We start from the raw sequence: 23,919 nt of genomic DNA on the forward strand, positions 1-23,919 counted from the left end.
CGTTAGCGGAGGATTGAAGCCTTACAGGGTCACGCTTCTAATAATCTGCCAAATTCTGGGAGAGAGATGCCTTGCAGGATGTAACGTGGTTTTTTTTGGCCCGTTTTGTCTGCTTCACTCTACCCCTCCTCGGCTGTCGCTGTCTATCTTTATTACTCTTGATCTTCTGTACATTTGCTATCTACAGCTTACTCGCTTTTCACGCTTGTTTTCCCTCTCCTCCCTCTATTCTTCATCTAAATAGCTTTAGGTGTCACTGGAACATCAGATTTTATTACATTGTCGGAGGAGGACTAGATTGACCCTCTCGCTATTTTTTTATTTTTTTTTAGACCCTTTCTCTTCTAGGATGTTGAGTATTAATCAGAGCCTTCCTAGTCACTCTTCACTTTGCTTAAAAGCTACATAATTTCTCATGATTAGTGCTTAACCATATATAGAACAATAATATCTAATACTATGTAAAGACATTATAAGCAGTAATTGAATCGCTGTATGCAGTTGATGCTAGATTACATCATACACACTATCAAATAACGTAAGACTTTAATTCGAAACGCATTCATCGCCCTAACTATGTCTCTTAGTCTTTGTCTGTATTTCTAATTAGCTTATTGTCAGGCTGAGACAGAGAGAGATGCTCTGTGCCAACGAGGGTGGCGTTAGCGTTTGTTATAAAATCCATGGGGCTGAATGGGAGACTCGGTATGAGACAGAGAAGATTGGCTCTGACAAGAAATACACACAAAGCTGAAATAACCTGCTCTCTTAAGTGAAGAGTCTTTAAATATTTTAATGCCACATGTCCAAAATGCATTTCAGCCTGAAGCCCACAGCAGTTTTTCCTCTATAGCTGCAAGACAAACACACACAAGCACACAGCTCAAGTGAACACAGAAGTGATACAATGGTCCCTTTAGCTCAGTGCTTACTATTTGTAGAAGTTTTCAAGATCATGTACACGTCAAGTATTCAAGTCCGAAACCCTAATAACCAATCAATGTTCAAGTTATGTATGCAGCTAGATGTTTAAAAGAGTATATATAAGACTATATAGTCTAAGGAACTATAGAGATGGCTCTGAACAGTGTGCTGTACATACAGCTGTCCAGTTGAGTCATTTAATTAAAATGAAAGACATGATTTCAAACTCTTCTTAAAGAGTACAGTTTCAAATCTTATCATATGTTTCCGACTGGGAAAATTCACACGAATGCCCCCTCAAGTCGGAAGAACAACTCAGAAAGTCAGCAAAAATATTGGTACACGAGCTGTTGCAATATATTAGTGGTTTCAGGGAGTGTGCTGATGCATTAACAACTCCGGGACACTCTGATCAATAAAATACAACACACCTACTTTGTAGCATCCATGTTGTTTCCACATTCTGACTTAAAACCACTTGAGCACACAGAAGTCGGAAGAAGGACTTCCCAACTCGGGAAATGCAACGATCCGAGGAGCACGTGAATGTGACATTAGTCTTATATTCTTGTTCCCTCTTATCGCTACAAATAAGTTACCTTTTGTGAGCTGTGGATAAATGTTACACTTTTGTGACACACGTCCAGTTAACCAGTCAAGTACATACTTGAAGTGATATTAAACTGTTGTGTAGCCTGCATCTAATGTGATCAGGTCAAGTAGAAGCCCTTAGTTCACAGCTTAATTTCGTATATGCATGTTTGAGATGTGGCTCCCCAGACTTCAGGTGGTGCATGTACAGAGGATGGGGAACGTAACAATGACACTGTAGAGTATAGAATACAATCCAAAACAACCAAACGCAGCTTTGAACTTATGGTTACGTTGAATCAAAACCTCTCTGACACAGTCACATAAATTTAACAATTAGACCCAAAAAAGATATTAATATTCGTCACTGCCTGTTAAGCTGCATTCAATTCGCATGTGTTGCTGTTTGTGTGTCCATCCCCTTTTCCCATACTTCAGCCTGTATTTAGTCTTTATCTACTTATTTTAATTGTCCTCCTACTTACTATAACAGCCTATCTCTATCCACCAGACTAACTCTGTTGGTATTATCATTCACGGTTTGTCTCTTTTTGTGTTGCCATCTTATGAGCCCATCTGACCAGCTTCTCTCAAGGCTAATTAAAGAGCACATCTTAGCTCTCCCGAAAGACCTTGAATGAATGACCGCAGGGAGGCCGAATGAAAGAGAGGAGAGAAATTGAGGCAAATGAAAGAGTGAGGGGGAATGGCACACTTCAAAGATGACATGAACCGAGATAGAAAAGAGGATAAAAATACAAATATATGCTGAAGTGGATGATCTGGAGAGGGAGGAGGGGAAGATGGCAGGGAGGATAATGAAGGAGTTAAGGAAAGGAAGAGGAGAACAGAGAATGAGATAGAGCAGAGGGCAGCATTGCATGTCAGTGTGATCTGGAGTGGGAATTATTTCCATCACACATCACATTGTCAGTTCTCACCCCTTCCTTCTACCTCTAGCTTTCCACTACATTTCCTCTATATCTTTATGTCTGTCCATCTTCCGCCACATTTTCTTGTATCTATGTTGTTCTCTGTTTCTTCAAATTCAAATGTACAGTGGGGTCTAAAAGTCTGAGACCACTTTCCCGGTCAAGTGACTGGGAAAGTGGTCTCGGACCCTTGGATCTCACTGTATGTATTTTTTATTTGAAATATGCAGTATATCGATATACAGTGACAACAGCAGTAATAATAAATTCTAAATAATATAATAAAAAGGAAATTGATACTTACTAACACTGGCTGCTGAGTGTCATACCACTTGTATTGTATTTATATTTTTGCAGGCTGTTAGATACAGTCTTGCGAGGCTGCAGCTCTGCCCCCCTTTCTTCCTGAAAAATGTAGTGTTTAGTTTTATCAAGCATCTTGTCTGGGAAAGCTCATTAAGTAAGCTGCAGCAACTTAAGATTTACAAAAAATGTTGATTTAAATGTTTAAAGCAATTTAGTTTCAAGTACGTTCATTACACATCAGTCATAGATCTTGACATCTATATGAAGCTATGTTTAGTAATGCCTGCCTTTCTTTTTGGCTTGGTAGTGATCATTAAGTAGTCACAGAATCTCATATTGTCTTCTATGATAATAGTAATACAATTGGAGTTTGTATTTAGACTTTGCAGGGAGTTGTGTCCTGGGATCTTCCCAGCTGGAAGGTTTCATCACTGTGTGCAGCCACACTACCTGCCTGAGCGTCTCTTTGCATGTAATGTTATGTGGTAGCATGTTTTCAAATAGCCGTGGAATTTGGCGTCTAGTATCTGAAGGATCATTACTAATGGCTTATGTACCATCTTATCATGTCTTTGAAGATCCCAGTCTATTAGAATATCAGTTTAAATGTGATTTTCTGTACATTCTCTGTACACTCAAATACCAAATGAGTTCATGTCCGAGCCAAACTTTAATGGTGTTTTGTGTTACCTACCATTATGTGTACCTACTTGGTGAAAAGCCTTGAACGCTTTATTTCCTTTGACCCATATTTTAGCATTTTTGATGTTTTCTGGTGACCAACTCTGGCAGAATTCAGCTTTGTCTTTCAAGCCCTGACCACTTTCTCGGAACTGTTTAGTGGGCGTCATGAAAAACAAATTCGGAAGTCACTCCTTTTGCTAATTATAGAAGGACTGATCTTGCATTTCACTGATCTAGTCTTACAACTGAACCAGGCTGGTCTCTGTCACCAACATTAGGTTTAGTGCTGTATGTGTGACAACTTCTACATAAAGAGAATGCAGACTTAATGTGTGTCACTTCCAGTCAATTGAATAGAACATGTTTTTAAATAGTAACCAAATTGAACCCTTTTTTTTTTTTTTTCAGAATAAAAAAAGATGAAACGATTTCATTCTTTGATTATCCCTTTCTTTTTGCCACTAATGTCTCATATACAGTACTGACCTTCCCTCAGAACACACATGGCCAACATGATAAATGCTGTAAACACCAAACAGGTAGAACTAATTTGGGTATAAGGGATATGTTTGTTTTACCAATTCGTTGAAAGTCGTCTGCTTGAGTAGCTTCCACAGGCAGCAAACACTGGATAAACTTGCAGTGTGATTGTACGTGTGTATGTACTTGTGTACATGTATGTTCATGGATGCATACGGGAATGTGTCCACCTGCCTGTGTTTGTGTGTTAGCAGTTCCGTTTCCAGTGCTAGACTCTTAATAGATGCACAGCATATGCCAGACAAAACAGGCCCATCTGCCTTATCACTGAGGTAATTGCATTTTTCAAAGTGACAGCGGCCGATGCATAATTCATCATTAGGTAAAGCACAACAAAGTCCCAGAACCAAGTGTGTCAGTTAGCTTCACTGCAGGTAGGATGGAGGGAAGCTGCTCTGCGACCAGCAGCTCACTAAGATAGGGAGATTTTTCAGACAGCGAGACAGGAATGTGTTTGGAAGTGATATTTAAAATCAGAAAGGCTGTGTGTGTATGTCTATGTGAGAGAGAGAGTGTGTGTGTGTGTGTGCGTGTGTGTGTGTGTGCGTGCGTGCGTGCGTGCGGGCGTGCAGGTAAGTCAGCATGTTAACAGGACAGCATATTTGTCTCTGCTCTCCCCTCAGGCGTTTTTTCCTCCACTCATCTTAATATATTGTATTACATCCAATCTCTCCTCCTCTCACTCTTTTCTGTCTGCCTCGTTCTCTCCTCAACCACTGCATACCTTTCACACTATTTTTTTTACCTTCATTTCCCTTTGTATTTTTCCTCTCTCACTGGCTGTCTCGTCATGTTTTCAACCAGTCTACTCTGGTTTCTCTCTCGCTTTGCTTTTTCAGTTTCACATTCCCCATCGCCTTCTCTCTCAGTCTCGGACTCTTGCGTAAACATGTTCACCTGTACCTGCTAAAAAAGCAGGTACGGGAGTGCTGCTTGGCTAGTTCACATCAGAGTGAGTTGTGTAAGCAGTCTCACATAACAACGTACATCTGCACTTATGTTACAGACATCCCTCCAGACCATATTAATGAAGTAAAAATGCGGAAATGGGAAAAATAAAATCTCCTAATCAAGCACCATTTTGTGATACTCCTCGCATTTAGAAATATTCCAATCCAAATGCAAATGATCAAGTCTCCCGGGTTTACAGTTCTCGAATTCAGATATTAATTTGCACATTTTAATATGCAATTTGATGCAAATTGCAAAGTACATCTGACACAAAAGTGTCCTTCATTAAAGGTAAAACCCACATCTCCCTCTTTCTTATTCCAATATCTGCTGAACAGTAATTATGCATAAGTAGTACTCTCAATTATAAGGATCCACCCACAGTGATCTACACACTAATTAGCACTTTATTTTTGAATTAATTTTAAGATGTTATAGTTTTGCACGTTACATGTGTGTATTTTGTGAAATACACAACTTCCATTTTCGTGTTTGCACCCATCCTTACAATATACCAGAGATTTTCAAACTGTGAGGTGTACCTCCCCATGGGGGCATGACAGAGTTGGGGGGGGCTGAGGTAAAGTGACTGCTTGAGGAGAAAGGGACAGGTACATACTGGTGTTTTAAAAACAAAAGGAAGTTAGTTATTGTAGTTTGGCTGCTCACCAACACAGTCAGTTGGAGCAGTGCAGTGACTGAGACACTTAGCGCCTGATTGCTGTGTTTTGTACTCCTTCTCTAATGCAACACAGTCAAATCTGAACACACAGACGTGATGCACATATTTCTAAAATCAGTGTGACTTACACTTTACAAGGATATCATCATATCTATCAGGCCCTCTTTAGAACTGCAGGATGTGCCTGAGAATCATTCATTTTTATGTTTTCGTCAGTATCAAAGTAATCCGATTAATCCAGTACATCACTGGGTGTAATGCAATCGGAGCTGCTATTGGCTAATTCAGCATACTTTTATGGTGCCAATTTGCAAAAATGTAAACAAATAAGAGCTTAAAAATGAGGCATAAGTTGTAGCCCACAGCTAACTAACTGACTTAATAGCAACACTCCAGTAAACTTCTTTTTTTCCCACAAAGCCCCCAAATAATGCAAACCACTTTTCCAAAATTTACACCGTGATTATTCCCCAAATCAAAGAAAAACAAGTAATAATGATCATGTTGCACTGTCAGTATTAGTTTTATGGGGTTTTGGGGAAGGTGCAGTTTAGGCGCTTTAGCTCATATGTGGGTTTTTTTTTCTTTGGGGGGGGGGGCTCCAATGGCTCCCCCATTGGCTCCCCCATCGTCTGAAATATGTCATTACATTGAGTCTAAAATAGGTCCAATAAAAATATTTCTTTAATAAACACTGGGGTCCAAAATATAAATAAATATATATATTTTTTTTAAATTAATGTAATAAAATAAAATAATTATAAGAAATAAATCTGAATTGCACTATGTTTGGTTTTGAATTAAACATGGCACGTTGTGACGTGCCATGTTAGATGCAAGTTCCCTGAGGGCGACATAACAGCAAAGCAATCACCTGAGAAGACAGTCAACATATACATGTTGCTGAGCATTTTGTAATTGTGTGCGTGTGAGCGTGCTGTTACTGCCATATGAGTGACTATGCATATTTCATAGTTTTTTTTTCAATTCAACGCGAAATTAGTTCATGTGTACACTAAATGTTTTAAAAGGGTACATGGAACGGAAAGCCGAGAGGTTTAGAAGTTTAGAATCTTATCTATCGCGCAGTACCATCAGGGAGGCTGATTGGTCCAAAATTCATTCTGCAGCATGGCAACAATCCCAAACATACAGCCAGAGTCATAAAAAAAGTATTTTCAGCAAGAAAAAGAACAAGGAGTGCTGCAACAGATGGTCTGGCCCTCATGCAGCCCTGATCTCGGCATCATGGAGTCAATCTGGGATTACATGAAGAGACAGAAGAAAGTGAGAAAGCCTAAACACACAGATGAACTGTGGCAAGTTCTTGAAGATGCTTTGAACAATCTCCTTACCAAGTACCATGAAAAACTGTAAGTGTACTGAGGAGAATTGGTGCTGTTTTAAAGGCAAAGGTTGGTCAAACCAAATATTGAGTTGATTTATTTTTTCTCTGTTTACTGAGCTTTGTATTGAGTATATTGATAAATAAAAACTATTCATGGCATTACTTTTGAAAGCAGCCTCACTGTATAGCATTTTTTCACAAGTGCCCAAAACCTTTGTACAGTGCTGTACAGTGCTAGTGCTTTGATAATCTTTGTATGATTTTTGCATTATTTCGAAATTCTACTGTGGAACTGCTTTCTCACTGTTGCTCCACTCAGACTCAAGATTCAGACTAAAATCCGGGGACGGACCTGCTTTATATGACTTGAGACCTTGCTTTAAACTCTAGCAGTCGAATAAAATCCAACTCACCACTGACAAACAAGTATGCAGTCTGATCATTTTGATTACCGGCTTATGATGCATGCTGAGATTTTTTAGAAACTATTATGACCTCCATTCGGCTTCGTAAAAAATTATAAGGTGGGTCTATTTTAAGTTCTTGTTTTCAAAATACATTGAGCATATGAACACATAGATAAATGTCTAGAAAAGAATTCTGTTTCAATTGGTTATGTACACATTTATATTTTTTTTTTTCTTTCAGTCCTGTGTTTTTCTGACTCTGCCTTACTCCGAGGACAAGACCTATGTTATATCACACACATTCATCCCACTCTATTACACCTTTAGGGAACACACTTGCAAAATTGCACACGTGACACTGACACGCACAAAGCTCTGCTCTATCTAGAGATCATAGGGTTCATATTGAGACCCAGGCTTCTGGCAGCATTCCACCACATGCGATTGTGCGTATGCATATTTTGATTTGTATTGTTATTGGCGCCGTGCTGTACTTTAAGAATGCCAATGTGTCACAATACTTATCTTAGTATATTCTGTTGTCGTCTCTCTCTCTCCCATGTTGTTGTCTTTAGCTGTTTTCACCTCTATTTTCCTTCGTTCCTCTGTCCCGTTTTTTCCCAGGCCTTCCCTCTCCTCGCAGCTTTCTCCGTTTCAACCCTACCTGCAGTTTTCTCCTTCTGCAACGCTCTAAGCCAATCTCCATCACACCATGCATCGTCAGTGGGAGGGAGCATTGAAACGAGGGACGAACAGAGAGGGAGAGAATAAGGGTGAATAAGGAGGAGGAGAAATGGACGAAACTGAGGCATTAAGATTGAGAAGGGAGTATTAGAAGGAGGGAAGGAGAGAGTGACTAACAAACGTGAGCTGAAAGAGGAGGAAGAGAAACTGAGAGTAAGGGAGAGAGAAGACGGGTGAAGGAGAGCATAACCGGAGTAAGAGAGAGGCAGATGAATAGATAGATGAAAAAAGGTATTCATGGAGGTTGGGACAGTTGGGACAGAGGGACTGAACGTTACCCTGTGTGTGTGTGTGTGTGTGTGTGTGTGTGTGTGTGTGTGTGTGTGTGTGTGTGTGTGTGTGTGTGTGTGTGTGTGTGTGTGTGTGTGTGCAACTGAGCCAACAGCAATCACCAGAGACCAAATGGCAAGTGATAACCTCTGTAGGACTCAATTAGCACACGTTCTGTCTCTCTCTGTCTCCGCCTGCTTCTTTGTTCCTCTTCTTCCAGTACCTCACTATCAACACATCCCCATCTCTATCTACACTGCAAAAAAAGTTCAAATAGTGCACTTGATGCTCTCATACTCATTATTTCAGGTTGTTTCGCTTACACCTACAGTAATGCAACCAATTAGAATGCATTGCACTCATCTAAATGGTTTGTCTAAAAAAAAAAAAAAAAAAAAATCACTTTTTTGGTTCCAACCAGGACACTATGTCAAAGTGTGTTCTGCAGTAGATATTTTCAGCAGTCCTGCAGCCTCTATTTGGATGTCTGCTAACTGTTGCTGCATTTAGAATGTAGACAGAATGGGTGTTAGTAAAATAGTGATGAAGGAATTATAGTTTTGCAGTTCCGTAAAGTTGGGGGACCTGCAAAAAAATATCAGAGATATTTTTCAAAAAAAAATCAAAGCAGCGGAGCCCAAGTATCCTGACATTTTGTTAGACCCTCCATGCCTTGTAAATGCCTACATCCTTCCAACTCAACACCTCCACTTTTAACACAAGATTTCTGTTAAAAATCTATAGTCAGCAAGCCCCGTGATGAGCTAACTGATCTTTAGTTGTAAAATTGGTGGACTGCCCTTTTCGTTGATTATTCATTGATTATTCATTTATTTAGGCAGGTACTAAACATTTAGTGGGCACAGTTTTGCTTTCCTTCATTTCATACCATGTATATCAAATACTTGGACTTTTTCTGACTGTTGGCCAGAGAAAATAAGCAGTTTTAGGACATCACTTCAGGCTCTAGTAATCTGATAGGGTAATTTAGTTTTCAATATTAACAATTAACAATTAAACTATTAACCAATAAAAAATATGTTGATAATCCATAACGAAAATTATTCTTAGTTGCAGCTCACGTGCTAAATCTGGTTTAAACTGGTGTCATTCATTACCACAGTATGTGTCAGTTTTAAATTGTGTGAAACACTGTCCTGAAAATGGGCAGAATTAAAAATTAATGAGCTGTTGTCTAGACATTTTAACGAGATTTCCTCATTCAGTATTCCACCGTTGTCCATTTCTCTCTGTCGCTCTTGTTTTCTGTCCATACTACAAAAGAGTTCTTTAGTCTTGACACTCATTTTTTCCAGCTCTCTAAAGAAAACGGAATAGAAGCAAGTGTGTTTTGTAAGTGCCACATAGAAAAATAGGTCTGCTTTATTGTCTTTCCTTACAGCCATTACACTGTTTTCACTGTTTTCATTTATTTTTCTCGTTTTTGAATTCACCATTTTTCGTTGTCAGCTTTAATGGTGCCTTTAATGACATTACATTATGACAAAGTCCAAATCTACATTTGGAAACAAGTAGTGACAGACACTTTGGGATTTGTCTTTTAATTTTTTAAAGAAGAATATGATTTTAAATTTAATAGTACATTTAAGGACTTGCTGACTATCCTCTGCAGTGTATCTCATTATCTACCTTACTTTTTCTCCCCCCTATCTGCTTCTCACTTAGTTGCCCCTGACAGCCACATTTAGTTTCTCCTCCTCCCCTGCTTTGCACTGTCATTCATCATCAGTGTCATTCAGTTTGCCCCTTCCACATGGCACAACATCTGTTTGGGAGTGGTGTGCTTGCCATGTTGAAAAGGATTCAGATACACTGTGCGATGAGAAGCCTGGAAGCAGTTTCCACTCTTTATGTTTGGTGTCAATTTACATGCCAACATGCAGCGTGCCTGTGCAGTGTCTTTATGAACTAGCCAAATCTCAAAAGCTGTGTGGTATACCAGATAGCTGGTACACCAATGCAAAGGTTGCATTGTTTGGGTCTCTGTTATGAAGAGTGAAATGATCGGAAAAAATTTTACTAAAATGTTGGTATGTTCCTTTAACTTACAGCATACACAAAGGTCTAGAGACCTTTCTTTTAGACTTGTCATAACAGGAAAAGCACAGGTGTAACACATTAATGATTGGCCTCACTCAGTTTAGGTGTCCCAGTAAACCATGACAATGAGCGTTGGTGCTGCAGGGTCCCTCCGCTTAAACTCGAGATTGGAATGTTGATTTCATTAGTGTTATTAAATACAACTGTGATCTTCCTGCAGGTTAAAGGAACATACTATTGTGTAAGTACACAATGGCGCCCGACTTTGTAACTGAGTGAGCAACAAACCCAAATGATGTAATTATTGATATTATCTGTTACAGACCCACATTTAGTCATATTTGTTCGTAGCACAATTTTCAGTAAATAGAATGTCTCAATCCCATTCAATGAAACTGAAAATAAAACTGCTGACCTCTAGATGGATGTTAAACAAAGTCCACATTTAAGTGAAAAAAAATCAAGAATCTTACTTTAATTCATCATGTGGGACATGAACCAATGCAAGAAAGAAAATATGCACTAATGCAGGATATATTTTCGTAACATCGAGGATGGTTTGGGCTAAAGGATATTAGCTAATAGCAAAAAATACTGCTCAAAATCTTTAAAAAAAAATTTTTTTTTCCCAGTAATTTTTTGCTTAAAAAAATGATTAAAATGATTAATTGATGATCAAAATAGTTGCTTATTAATTATCTGGCAACTGATTGATCGATTAATTGTTTCTGATCTACTGATAATCATGACTATCAAGGTAAATGTAACCATTTATTGTGGTTTTAGGTCATATTGCCATTCTAATTGCTTTTTGAATTCTAAATTAACCACTGATTGTTTGAGGCAGTTGGAGCAATTTCACTCACCACGCCCACTGTCTTTAGTAACACACTGCCACATGAAGAGGGATTTTATTTGTCTCATACTGTATCTGGTTTCAAAGAGGCCTCTTTTTTCATGTTCATACTGTAGTGTGCAGCTCAAATCTGTGCAATTTGAACTAGTTTCATACTTGTAAAGGAATTCAAGCAGTCTGTTTTTTTTCTCAGCAATGTTTTCATGTGCCAATTTATTTCTGGTCTCACAGAGTTGAAGACCTGTGGATCACAATTGTGTCTGTTCTCGCTGATGTAAATGTCGTGAAAAGTAATTTATAATTCTGTTAGCATCAGTTAATGAGCGATTGTTTTGTCATGTTAAGTGCGTGCCTCTGTTTGTGTGTGTGTGTGTGTGTGTGTGTGTGTGTGTGTGTGTGTGTGTGTGTGTGTGTGTGTGTGTGTTTGTGAGTGTGTGTGTGTGTTTGTGAATGTGAAGCTGAACCTGAACTTGAACCTGGTGCACTGAAGGGTTTGTGCTTTGAAGAGCTGTTGTTTTAATTGGGGAGGCTCTGTCCCTGTTTGTACACGAGATGAAGCCTGCATGTATTATGATAATAATAATTAATAGCAATGAAATTCAGTGGAGAAAATGATACTTCAAGTCAACTGACATTATTAAAAGGCATCAAAGAGACAAGTGCTGCTTGGATGTGTGTTTGCTCATAGGAAACAAGCAGGTGTTCCTGTGATCCGACTCACACATGCAAAAAAACAGGAACAGTTTTTCTTTGTGCCAGAAACTGCACTGTGCTCAAAGTCAACTCTAGAACAAATCTGGTGTATTGTGATGGAGTGAAAATATTAAAATAGCACAGTTTTAGAAAACAAAGGATCACACTTCCCACTGGTTCAGTCCAACATTGTTGCTTTTCTATCTAATTCTCTGTCTGTTTCTGGCAGATGGTGACGGCTACCAAGACCACCTCCTCCCTGTGTGTTTGGATAACACCTGTCAACGCAGTGCCATCTACTTAGCCAAGTCAGGCTCAAAAGAGGTACAGAATACACACACAAATATACTGACAGATGTAAAACAAGTCATTCTGTCTGTGTTCAACCTGTTTTTTACCCAGTAAACCACTTTATTTTTTGTATTTATCACTCCATGAGTTGGTCTTATTTTTTTTTTTTTTATATAACACCACTCTGCTCTGCTCTGCTCTCTCTCCTAACCTTCTGCTCAAAACTCTCATACTTTTGGGTGCTGCTTGGTTCTTTGTTACACTTGTTTTCTCTTCTGATTTTTTACATTACTGCTCTGCTCAACTGTCCTCTTCGAGTTTTTATAACATGCTCAGAGGAGCCATAGATAGGATCACAAAGGATGGATATACTAAATTGCTGTCAATTTCATTTAAATGACTACTGTACCGAGTACTGTACATAGTTACAGTAGCAGTAGCACTTGGTATAGTATAGTATAGTCAATAAGTCAACTAGTAAAAAATGGAAGACATCCTTATACTGTATCTCACAAAAAGCATTGAAGAGTTTATGTGTGGCTCCCTTGTTCATTCCTTTATCAAAACTTTGATTTAAAAAAAAATTGATATCTGCTATTTGAAAAACAAAATCAACTTTCTCCTGAGCTGTGTATTCTAAAAGTCTTTAAAATATACAATAGTACAATATACATGTACTATTAGGAGCATATTCTTTTTTTCTCACTCATTCTTAGAAATAAATTTTACACTGGAAAAAACTATACCGAGATGGGGGGGATCCAGAGAGAGCAGTTCAGGACAGAGACAAAGTGTGCATGTACAACATAAATGTGTAATGTACTTATATGGAAGAATAGTAAATTGCTGTAATAGCTGACATTGGACAAGCGGTGGGGTACACCCTGGACAAGTCGCCAGTCTAACACAGGGTCGACATACATTATAGAGACAAACAACCAATCGAGCTCACATTCACACCTACGGGCAATTTAGAGTCACCAATTAACCTGCATGTCTTTGGACGAAGAAGAAGGAGCTGGAGTAACCGGAGGAAAACATGCAAACTCCACACAGGAAGGCCCTGGCCGAACCAGGGTTCAAACCCAGAACCTCCTCGCTGTGAGGTAACAGTGCTAACCACTGTTGCCTCCCATCAAAACTTTATAAACGACAACATTTTTTTGTTTCGTCAGATTTTTAGTAGGTTGATGAATTTGTCAATTGACAGAAAATTAATTGGCAACTATTTTGATAATTGATTAAAACACTGTTTTGTTTAAGCATCTCAAATGTCAAAATTTTCTGTTTTTCCTTCTTTTAACATTACAGTAAATGGAATATCATTTGGTTTTGGAGTTTTGGTCAGATAAAACAAGGGATTTTGTGGGCTCTAAGACATTTTGATTGCCATTTTAACCTTTTATTTAAATTTTATATACATCAACGTTCAATCAATTAATCAAGAAAATGGTATGCAGATGGATTATGAAAATAATCGTTGTAGACCTATTGTGCCGTACACCTCTATATTGAAGTGAACAACAACAAAAAAAATGGTTGGACTCCAAATCTGGTCAACAAAACGTCATACCTGTGTAACAAAACAGGTTGCCCTTCGGTGTCTTTCAGAACTGCCTATACAGTGTCTGACCAATCCAAAAAAAACTCCTCACTGTTTGTAGGAGAAACTACTCAAACCAAGGTCTAACATTATTTCTGCCTTTTCTACTTGATGAGGATGGTAATTGCTGGCATGACAATTGTTTTAAGTGTCTGTTCAATCAACTTCTTTTTTTCTTGCACACTCTATTCTCCTCCATGTTTTTTAAGACTTATTAGATCTCCTCTCTGAGGGGGACCACCTCACCAGAGGCTCCACTGCAATGCCAGAGCTACTGTTTCTCTGCACAATGGCTGTCTATTTCAGGGAGGCATTAAACACGTGGCTCACTGCAGGAGGCTCTTGCTTAGAAAGACATTGGGGCTGATCCAGCAGAAGTCATTTTGTTTGTAGAGCCATGCGAGATAGAAGTAACAGATATGCACACACACACACACGCGCACACATGCAGCATATCCAACTAATACACAGAAATAAAAACATGTGTACGGACATGTTCACTCACAGTTGCTCTTACACTCACATGAACACACACACTATCTCCACCACCACCACCACCACCACCTACGTACCATCTTGTGTGATTCTTTTCAGTTGCATCCTACCAGTTGGCAGGAGACCCCACTCCTTTTTCTTCCTCCCTCTGCCACCAGAGAAATAGCCTCCACTTTCTTTCAATCCAAAATAGAAATATTACAGGCTTATCTGCATGTCCACCCCCAAACACACGTGCACACAAAAGAGACACACGGAGACACACGGATGCACGCTCCCTATGGACACGCCTTCTTTTGTTTGCCTGTCAGTAACAAAAAAAATATTGAAGGAAGAAGTGGAAGGAGGAGTGTTGAAAGAAGGAGAGTGGAGGCAGAGAGAAGAGGACTTATAGGCACTGATGGATAAAGTGAACACATGTTGTCATCTGTGTCGCTTTGTGTTTGAGAGACAGTCATCACTGTCAAAGAGAGAGACAGGCAGAGAGGGAAGGCTGGGCAGAGTGAGGAGGGAACCAGACTCTCTCTAAGCTTCTATGCTTTCATGGAATTGTGGTATCAATATGCAATCATAATGATAACCTCCTTCAGCAGAAGACAACACACACATGCAGTTTGTATGTTTATCTACGTCACAGTAATGATCTTATCAGTTCATCATTATTTGTGGTGTAAACACTCTCTGAGCCGTAATTATGCTTGAACTTACATCACGTGGGTGTAGGTGTGTGTGTGGGTGTGTGGCTCCATTACAGTGGCTCTCCAGCCATGTTAATGTAGCAGTTAGTCAGCAGATGTCTCCCCTAGAGGTATCTGCCCACTGACAATGATAGAGAAAATAAAGGGGAAGATGGAGGAAGGGAAAGTGTAGGAAACAGAGAAAGTAGAAAGGGGGATGAGGGAGGAAGGGAGAGAAATGGAGAAAAAAAGAGCTGGATGTAGGAAAGGAGGAGAATGTCTGAATTGAGTGAGGGAGGGAGGAGAGGAGGTGGACGGAAAGGAAGATTAGAGAAGGAAGGAGAGGAGAGGGCAAAAAAATCTCTTTCTGTTGTCCCTTCATTGCCACTTTGAGAGGAACATCCCATTAGATGGAACGCGGTTGAGAGAAGCAGAAAAGAGGAGTGGAGATTGGATAAGGCTAGTGATATGTATACAGGCAAAGACATGGTGAGATGCCTGTGGGTGTGCAAGGAAGTCCCGCTGAGTAGAAACTAGTGCATGTCTATAGTTCATCTCCAAACAGCAATTCATTCCGTCCTTCCTACAGTGTCAGCCACAGCTCGGCCTCTACCTCTGCAGCAGCTCCAGGGCCTTTAGTTCACCATATTGTAGGAAACCGCAGGGGGCTCCCAACACCTCTCAGCTTCATTCTCTGTCCTTACAGACACACACTGGTCCCATTTATTGCCTTCTGGATCTCCCTTTTTTATGCTATTATGTTCTGTGACGCAACTGGATATTGCTGCAGACAATACTGTAATTATGTGTCTGTGGGTTTTACATCTGTCAAGCAAATTGTAGCAAAGAAAAAAAAAAGTGAACAAAAAGACCTCCTGGACGTCGGAGAACACTTTGACAAGAATAAGCATTGAATTATTTATGTGGTAGAGCTGAGCAATATTGCTAAATAACATCTTGGTATTTTTAAGCCTCGATGAAATGGCTTTACAAATGAATGTTTCTAATTACAACAATAATTTAGACCAACCACCCTTTAAAGGCAATTACAAACATTCTATTACTAACATTTTTAGACTTCAAATTATTCAGACTTCAAATTATTTTAACCTCTGAGTCTAAATAATCAGGTTCCTGCTAAGTAGTTGCTTTACACTGCAGAATACTGCAACATACTTTATCAAGGCACGTTGTTAATAATTAGTACATGCAGCACATCTATGGAGTTTTCCCTCATTCCCTTACTGCACTAACTACCGCTCAGTGTCTTCTGTCTCTGCATGTAATCCCAGACTGACTCAGGGCTCTGTGGGGGTCATACCATCTGTTGCAGCACTCCTTGTTCTTCTTCTTGCTGAAGATAGCGAGACCAAATAAATATGCACAAAAATAGTTAAAAATCTCTGTGACACTGTGATGTCTATCTGCCGTTTGTTGTATTTCCTACAAAGAATATAGAATAAAAATTCTCTGGATCTTCTCACCCTAAATGGTATCATATACTGTACATAGTGATGCTGTGAATGAACAAAGGAGTAGTGAAGGAACCATATTGGGACTGAGTACAGTTCTGATGCCGCTTTCTCACACACAGGCCACCAAGCATTAGTGAGTGAGTGAGTGACCCCAAATGGCCACTGTTTGGTTACGAGCCACATCCCATGGCTCTGTGACAAAACGAAACAGCCAAGAATTGATTAGCTTTGAGGATCTTGTTACTGTTCTTTTTTTCTGCTAACTGACTATATTTTGTGGTGTCTGAAGACAAAAAAAAAAGAAATTGTACACAAACTAATGCCATTACTATCACTGCAAGGCCTTATACAATACGTTGGAAGAACAAAACATTTTCACTTACTGTGCATTGTCGTTGTGCATTGCTTACATCGTTATTCATTTAACAAATTTGGTTTGGTATGTTTTATATCCTTAAGTGGCAACAAACTTACTACCATACGGAACAAGTGTGAAACTGATAGTACTGAGTTACCCACTTCTGTAGGCGTTTCTGAATTGCAGTTACATTTATTTTTGTACGGACATTTCTGAGAATATTTGTTCTCTCGTTAAAACCCCTACAATGCACACATGCGCAAATGCAAAACACACATACCGCCCCCATAAAGACCGTGCCAGCTGCCTGCTGTTGCTGCCCAGACAGGGTAAGGGTAGCGAGTGTGAGCCAGACAGCTTCCTCCCAGTCATCCCAGTCAGGCGGTCAGTCAGTGGTCAAAGAGGTGACACTGACAGTAGGTAGCAGCATCCCCACCCTACCCAGCTGACACAAAGACATATGGTCTCACTCCATCTCTGGCTCCGGCTGTTGACTGCCTTTTTCCAGGGACAAACTATGGCCTTATTTCCACCTGATAATAAAATACAATCTGTATCTCTGTGTTCTGGATAAGGACATGTCAGTGCAAGGTGTATTGGTATATACATAGTTAGTTAATACAGATGTCATTGCAGAGATAGAGGCACCATCTTCATGGATTGCAAAATTTCGAGGTTAGAAATATCATCATGCCCTTAGACTTACCGTGTTTGCTTATGTTGGCAGTGGACTACCACCTCCCCAGCTGCATTGCATACATAATTAGAAAAGACGAGATTTAGAATAGAGTATTTTCGCATAAAAGCACAAGATGTGTAAGAAATGTGTTGTAATTACTTTGATTCTGCTCTGGGAACCCTATCTTTTCTTTATGGTCCATATAACTGAATACACAAGGGTTATCACGCACATTCTATGTTGCAAGGTTGCACACACATATGAGATTTGGGGAAGTGAACCTTAATGACTAGCTGGGTTGAATGAAGTGCCAACCAGCTGGATTTGAACATAAACTGGATGATGAGTTTGTTTAAAAAATGAAGAAAGAAAAAAAATAAACTGTGATTTTGCTGTTGGATATTTGGAACACATGCTTTACAACACGTTTGAAGTGAGGAACAAACAGTAAATAGCTGGATTGGGGAACAGAATTGCCATTTAAAGGAATGTTTTGGGATATATGCTTATTTGCAGTTAGATGAGATTGATACCACTCTGGATGCTAAAGCTAGAGTTAGCAAGGGGTTACTTTAGTTTAGCATAAAGGTGGGAGCCATGCCACCATCCTCATTCCCACAAAAAGACGTTTAAGACTGACAATGATTAATAAACTTCCTTTTAACGATTTCCCATATTTCCTATATTACCCCAATTGACTAATTTTACATATCCTTTGTACAATGTCAACCTAACACCTCAGTGTGATCTTGAAAGTCAGTTCTGATTTGCATCTTTGATCTCTGCTTTGTCTGCATCTGTGTAGAGCAGTTTGCACTTTGTCTTTCTACCCACATTGGTACCACTGGGCCTTGGTATTTTACTGTTGTATTTTCTTATTAACTATTATTGAAAATACTGACTGACTTAGTAGCAAATTCTGGACTCGCAAACTATATTTTAGTGTAGAATATCTCAGATATTGCAGCACCTTACACACTATCATAACATACATGTAGACCTATAATCAAAGCTGTGATCATTCAGTTGTCCATGATTATAGCAAGACTAGCCAAACTTATACTTTGCTGTGTAACAGTCATGTGTTCTTCCTGCCGACTCCTCCTGTGTTCAAACCCATGCTGTCTTTCAGTGCCAGTTCTAATGTGATGAGCATTACAGTCATAATGTCGCTGGGATCATAAACGCTATTGCTTCATTACACGTCTGCCCCCCCCCCTTTATTTTATTGCCTTGGACAGGCTTGTTTTCTGTCTATGTTACAGTACCTCCCCACATCAACCCATAAACCCCTCCCCCACCTCCACCGCAGGTTGCCCACATTTTAATTTCTTGGCCTAATGAAGCGGGAGCTCTCTCCATCAAGTTGAATCAATGGGAGTCTCTGAGCATGCTGCCACTTTTTCACTTTAGTCATCAGCAAAGCCAGGAGAGTGATTTTATGTCAGGGTTCTGTGTTTGTGCTCCTCCTGGTTTTTATGTGTGTGTCTATATGCATGCTTCAGTGTTTTTTGTGTGTGTCTGTGCGAGCATTTGCCACAATAAACTGTCTGCACACAATCTGTGTTTTCCCGCTGTTTGATAAAAAGTCATTTGTATGCGGGATCCCTCACTTCACTAGCATTAAAGGTATCAGATTACCTCGCGAGCGCAAATCCCATCATCGTTTCCATTAACTAGGTCATTTTGATCTCTGCGCTAACACACTTACACACATAAACACACACTCACACTCAGTTCGGTACTCAATATATTAATCTGTGGACATTTGAACCAGTGAATGTCAGTATTGAGTTATTTAGATTTACGAGCACTCTGTATGACTAGGAGGACGTTGGGCCACAGATTAATCTATAAAGATACACCCTTGACATTATTCAAACAATCTGCTATATTTAGTGATTAAATGTCAAAACGTCTGCAGTCACGAGGAAGGAGTAACTGCTTCATGATTTATTTAAGGAGCTCCTATGTCAGGTTGGCCATTCATTGTAGCTTCTCAAATAAAAAAATAAAAAAAGAGTAGATCAGATTAGAAACCTTTAATATCCTCACTATACAATTTTCCCCATATTACCCACACAATACAGCTGAGCAATAAAAACAAAACACAGGGTAAACAATGCCTTATCTTGCTGAGGGAAAATGCTGAGCATTACTGTTTCCCCTTCTGCTCAGTTGGAAAATACTGCTTATGACTTCCACTTTTGCTGTTGCACTTTGTGATATTGTCTGCTAATTTATGACAATTACGTCTTTCATCATCTGCTTTTGTTCTTCCATATGCTCACACAATATGATTGTCACATATCATTGTCATTAGGTAATGCTTGAGAAAGACAATCAAGCTTTTTTTGTGCCAGGAAGCAATATAATGTATCAATTACAGCGAGACAGCCAAGATAATGCATCCATTAAAATTGAGGCGTAATCTTGGACTCCTGCTTGATTGAGGATTTCTCTATCATATGTTTGAGTGAATGCATGCATGTGTGCACATGCGCATGTGTAGTTTTGATATCATCATTCCGGTGTCTGTTCTCTCTTAGGCTTTCGTTATCTCACTTTATTTCATTATCCTTTTAGCTATACCTCTGCTCTTCTCCCATGCTGCCTTTAAGTGATGAACGTTTACTTAGAGACTAAAGATGACATCTCCAATTTATCAAGAGCTGTCTTGGCATCACAGAGCCTACAGATGAATCTTTTTAACCTGATGCATGGTAGACAGTGTGTGTGTGTGTGTGTGTGTGTGTGTGTGTGTGTGTGTGTGTGTGTGTGTGTGTGTGTGTGTGTGTGTGTGTGTGTGTGTGTGTGTGTGTGTGTGTGTGTGTGTGTGTGTGTGTGTGTGTGTGTGTGTGTGTGTGTTTGTGTGTCTGCATTTTTCTATTGTTGACTAGATTCTGTTGGTATTCTCCGTTCTCTTCCTCTAATCAGCGTTAGAAAAAGGCAACAGACAGTACACAGATTGCCTCAGGGTTAAAACCAGGACAGTGGTCTGCTGATAAGGTTTGCGGCCAGCAAAGGCCTCACTCTGTCCTAAGAGAGAACGTCATGGCAGCACTGAACACAGACCAAAAGACTACAGCGTAAAGATAGCTCACCAGTGAATTCATTTGCCTCGCAGACTAAAGAGCAAAAAAGAAAAAGTTACTGTTTGAAAACATGGCCATATGCTATGTGAGAATAACTGCCGACATGGGAATTAATGTATAGTTAGCTTTTTATATTCAATAGATACTGGAGTTTGGATTGAAGCCAAATTTCCTTTGGATTATAAAGCATTGCCCTCTCTTTTGGTAATGAGCTGTCAGTCATTTTAGATCAAGACCTACACATATGTATCATCCAGATTACTTGCAGGTCTTCATTTTCACTCCCTTCTTTTCTCTCCTTTTTCTGCCATTTCTTTCTCTCCCCCACACTCTTTGTCTTGTTTTTAATAGATCTCCTTAGGTGGAACCTCACCAGAAACTATAAATAACTAAGAGATACGTGTTTGCCCCTGACATTTTTTAACAGGGGAAAAATGGTTCCACCTTTGTCAGTGTGTACAAATGGGAATGTTTATGTGTGTCTATGTCTAGTATTGTGTTTACTGGCCACAAATGGGCTGGCAGCAGCCTCTCAGGTCTCCCTCTCTCTCCACTTCTCTCTGCCAGCCACAGCACAGTGGTCATTTCCAGCACTCCAATCCGCTCTGGATGGCAGTAATCATAGCCAAGCTTTACGCCCATATGGCAGGCAGTCAGCCTCTCAAACCACATTGCAACATCACTCAACAGTCATTTAACGAGAGCTTGACTGGGCAACGTTGCATTAAAGCGCGATGTTCATTCCTATCCTCTGAAAAATATTCAACCTGGGTCTTGGTTTATCCCCCCCCTTTTTTTACGACACAATCTTTATGTAGAGGAGAATGATTACTACACTGAGTCAGTCCAAATCACTCCCTGTTGAAACTTTACTACCTAATCTACACTTTCTGTGTAAGGCCATAAAGTGTAAAGAAGGTTAGAGTTTAATTAAATTAGAATTTTATATCAATTTTAATGTAATATCAAAAGGTACTGCCCTTCAAAATAAAACAGCAGAAAAAGTTTTTGTGCATGCTTAAGGCAAAATAGGTTACATTTCTGGAATTAGCTTGGATATACGAGATACCAATAAATTTAATTAATTTCTGTATAAACCTTTGTTGGGGCAGAATATCACATTTTAAATGATTTTACCTCTTTATTACAATTTGTAGTCAGTGTAAACAGTTTGTTTACATTTGGTAGCTAAGTCAGTCACAGTTGGCCAGTGAGGCATCACATCATTAATGTGACCTCCACTACCACCACCACGCCTGACACACTTACAACAGGTCACAGTGTGTTAACTCTACATCACTGCCTGTGTTCACATAGTGTGCACAGCTGGTTTGGTGGTAACTCAGTACTCAGTAACTCAGGAGGTAATCAGTGACATCCCAGCTTGCATGATAAATTTCAAACTAATTGGTTTTAGATTCTGGTTGTCTTTTCTCAGACATGCTGGTTGTATTAAGAGCTATTAGCGGCAGTTCTGGTGAGTGTCTCTCTGGTGACTCTCCCCTGCACCTGCTCTCTCTGTTTAACATTCATGAATAGTTTAAACCTCCAGCATCTGGCCTCGCGCCTCTCTAGGATGCACGCATGCGCACAGACGCAGATACAGACACACACACACACACACACACAAAAGCATCACATATTCTTTAAAGTTACTTCTCTTTTAGACATTTTGCAGCATTTCACAAAAAAATCACTTATCCATAGTGATAAACTCCCTTCTTGCATTAATGTTGCAATTAGTTATTGTCAGTAACCTCTCTGCAGTGAGAAGTTGTTTAATTGCCATAGGGAGAAGAATTGTACCCCAGCCTGTTCAAGCAAAGTGCCACTAATAGACAGTCATATTTGATGAAGTCGCAAATCAGTTACCATATTGGATGTACCTGTTTCCAAAGACCTAATGTTATCTATTTTGGATCAGTGTTGATGCACAGTTTATGACCTATGTAGTACTATTTGTCAGCTGTTGCTAGAAAACTTGGAAAACATACTGCATCCAAACACGTTTTTATGCAGCATGTTGAAGCTTCTCATTTGCATATGCCATATTAATGACGTTAGTCAAATTCTCTGGACTTAGCTGACCATCACGACTTAGCTAATAGATAACCATAGCAGTATCCAAATTAACTCCCTATTTACTATATAGTGCGCTGTATTTACTGTCCCCTATTTTATTTGAATTTCCCAATTTTGAGAGCAAAATATTTCTGCTATATAATGCCTTTTATCAAAAATCCCACAGAGCAATGTGTTCAATTATATAGCTGCAAAAACTGATACTGATACGCCTTACTACATCTGTCAGTAATGTAAAATGGTGATTATTAACTGTCTGAAATCCCAATTTAATTCTCACTATAGAGTTCAGTATTCAGTGTTTGTTATAGTAGCAAATGAGTGATCAAGGCATTGATTTCGGACAAGGCCCAACAAAGCTTTCTGGTTTTAAATTTACATTCCACATGTGCCTAGATTGGACTATAATTCTGCTCTATTACACTAATGAAGACTAATTATTTGTATAATATTTGGTTCATATGGTGCACCAGTCAGAAATAATTCATGTTACAAACTGAATATACTGTACAAAGTGGTGATAGTGTACATCCTACTCAGGAATTGCCAATCATGATGGTGTTGGGGTGTGAATTGGAGATGATAATGGACTCTTTCTCTGCCTCTCTCGGTCTGTGTAACACCTCGCTCTCTAGTATTATATGTAATTCAAAAGAGTCCTGGCTAACAACTCACTGAAATGACTTGATTGAAAGCAGGGAGACTAGCATGCCTGTCACTGGTTGGAACTCTATTAAAATGAATTCACTGAGAATGTTTGGGCAGTTACAATAAACCTTTCTCCCACAAAATGGAAACTAATAGCTCTTTTTTTCTGTTACCAGCATTTTGGTGGAATCGTAGGAAGACAGAGTGAAAGAGAAAGATGTTATGATATAAATGGAGAGTCAAGGCTTAAACCAGTGCTAGTGTTTAAGAAATGATGCAGCTGCTAAGTGAAATAGCATTCGTATTAAGTGAGAGGGGATAATGGTCTTAGCCAGCTTTTTTAAAGCACTGTCTCCAGCGTGCAGTTTGTTTTTATGCATTTTACTATGTGTACCTCCCAACGTAAACATCAGTCAGTAGTTGCATTTGAGCAAGATCCCCTTGAAGGCCCTATTACCTTGACATTTGAATTGTCAAGATGACGGGAAAGATGCCCTATTTGTGTTTGGTTAAAAGAGCGGGAGGGG

At 39.4% G+C, this 23,919-nt stretch overlaps 1 protein-coding gene across 1 annotated transcript in view; it reads left to right on the top strand.

Annotated features, from left to right (window-relative positions):
- The window catches only part of itfg1 (integrin alpha FG-GAP repeat containing 1), a 155,281-nt gene that overhangs the window by 42,621 nt on the left and 88,741 nt on the right, over positions 1–23,919 (top strand). The window contains exon 9 of the mRNA XM_040131108.1: positions 12,219–12,313. Within this exon, the coding sequence (XP_039987042.1) occupies positions 12,219–12,313 (95 nt within the window). The remainder of the gene's footprint in view (positions 1–12,218; positions 12,314–23,919) is intronic.

Source organism: Xiphias gladius, chromosome 1, assembly GCF_016859285.1.
Source record: "Xiphias gladius isolate SHS-SW01 ecotype Sanya breed wild chromosome 1, ASM1685928v1, whole genome shotgun sequence".
Taxonomy (NCBI): Eukaryota; Metazoa; Chordata; class Actinopteri; order Istiophoriformes; family Xiphiidae; genus Xiphias; species Xiphias gladius.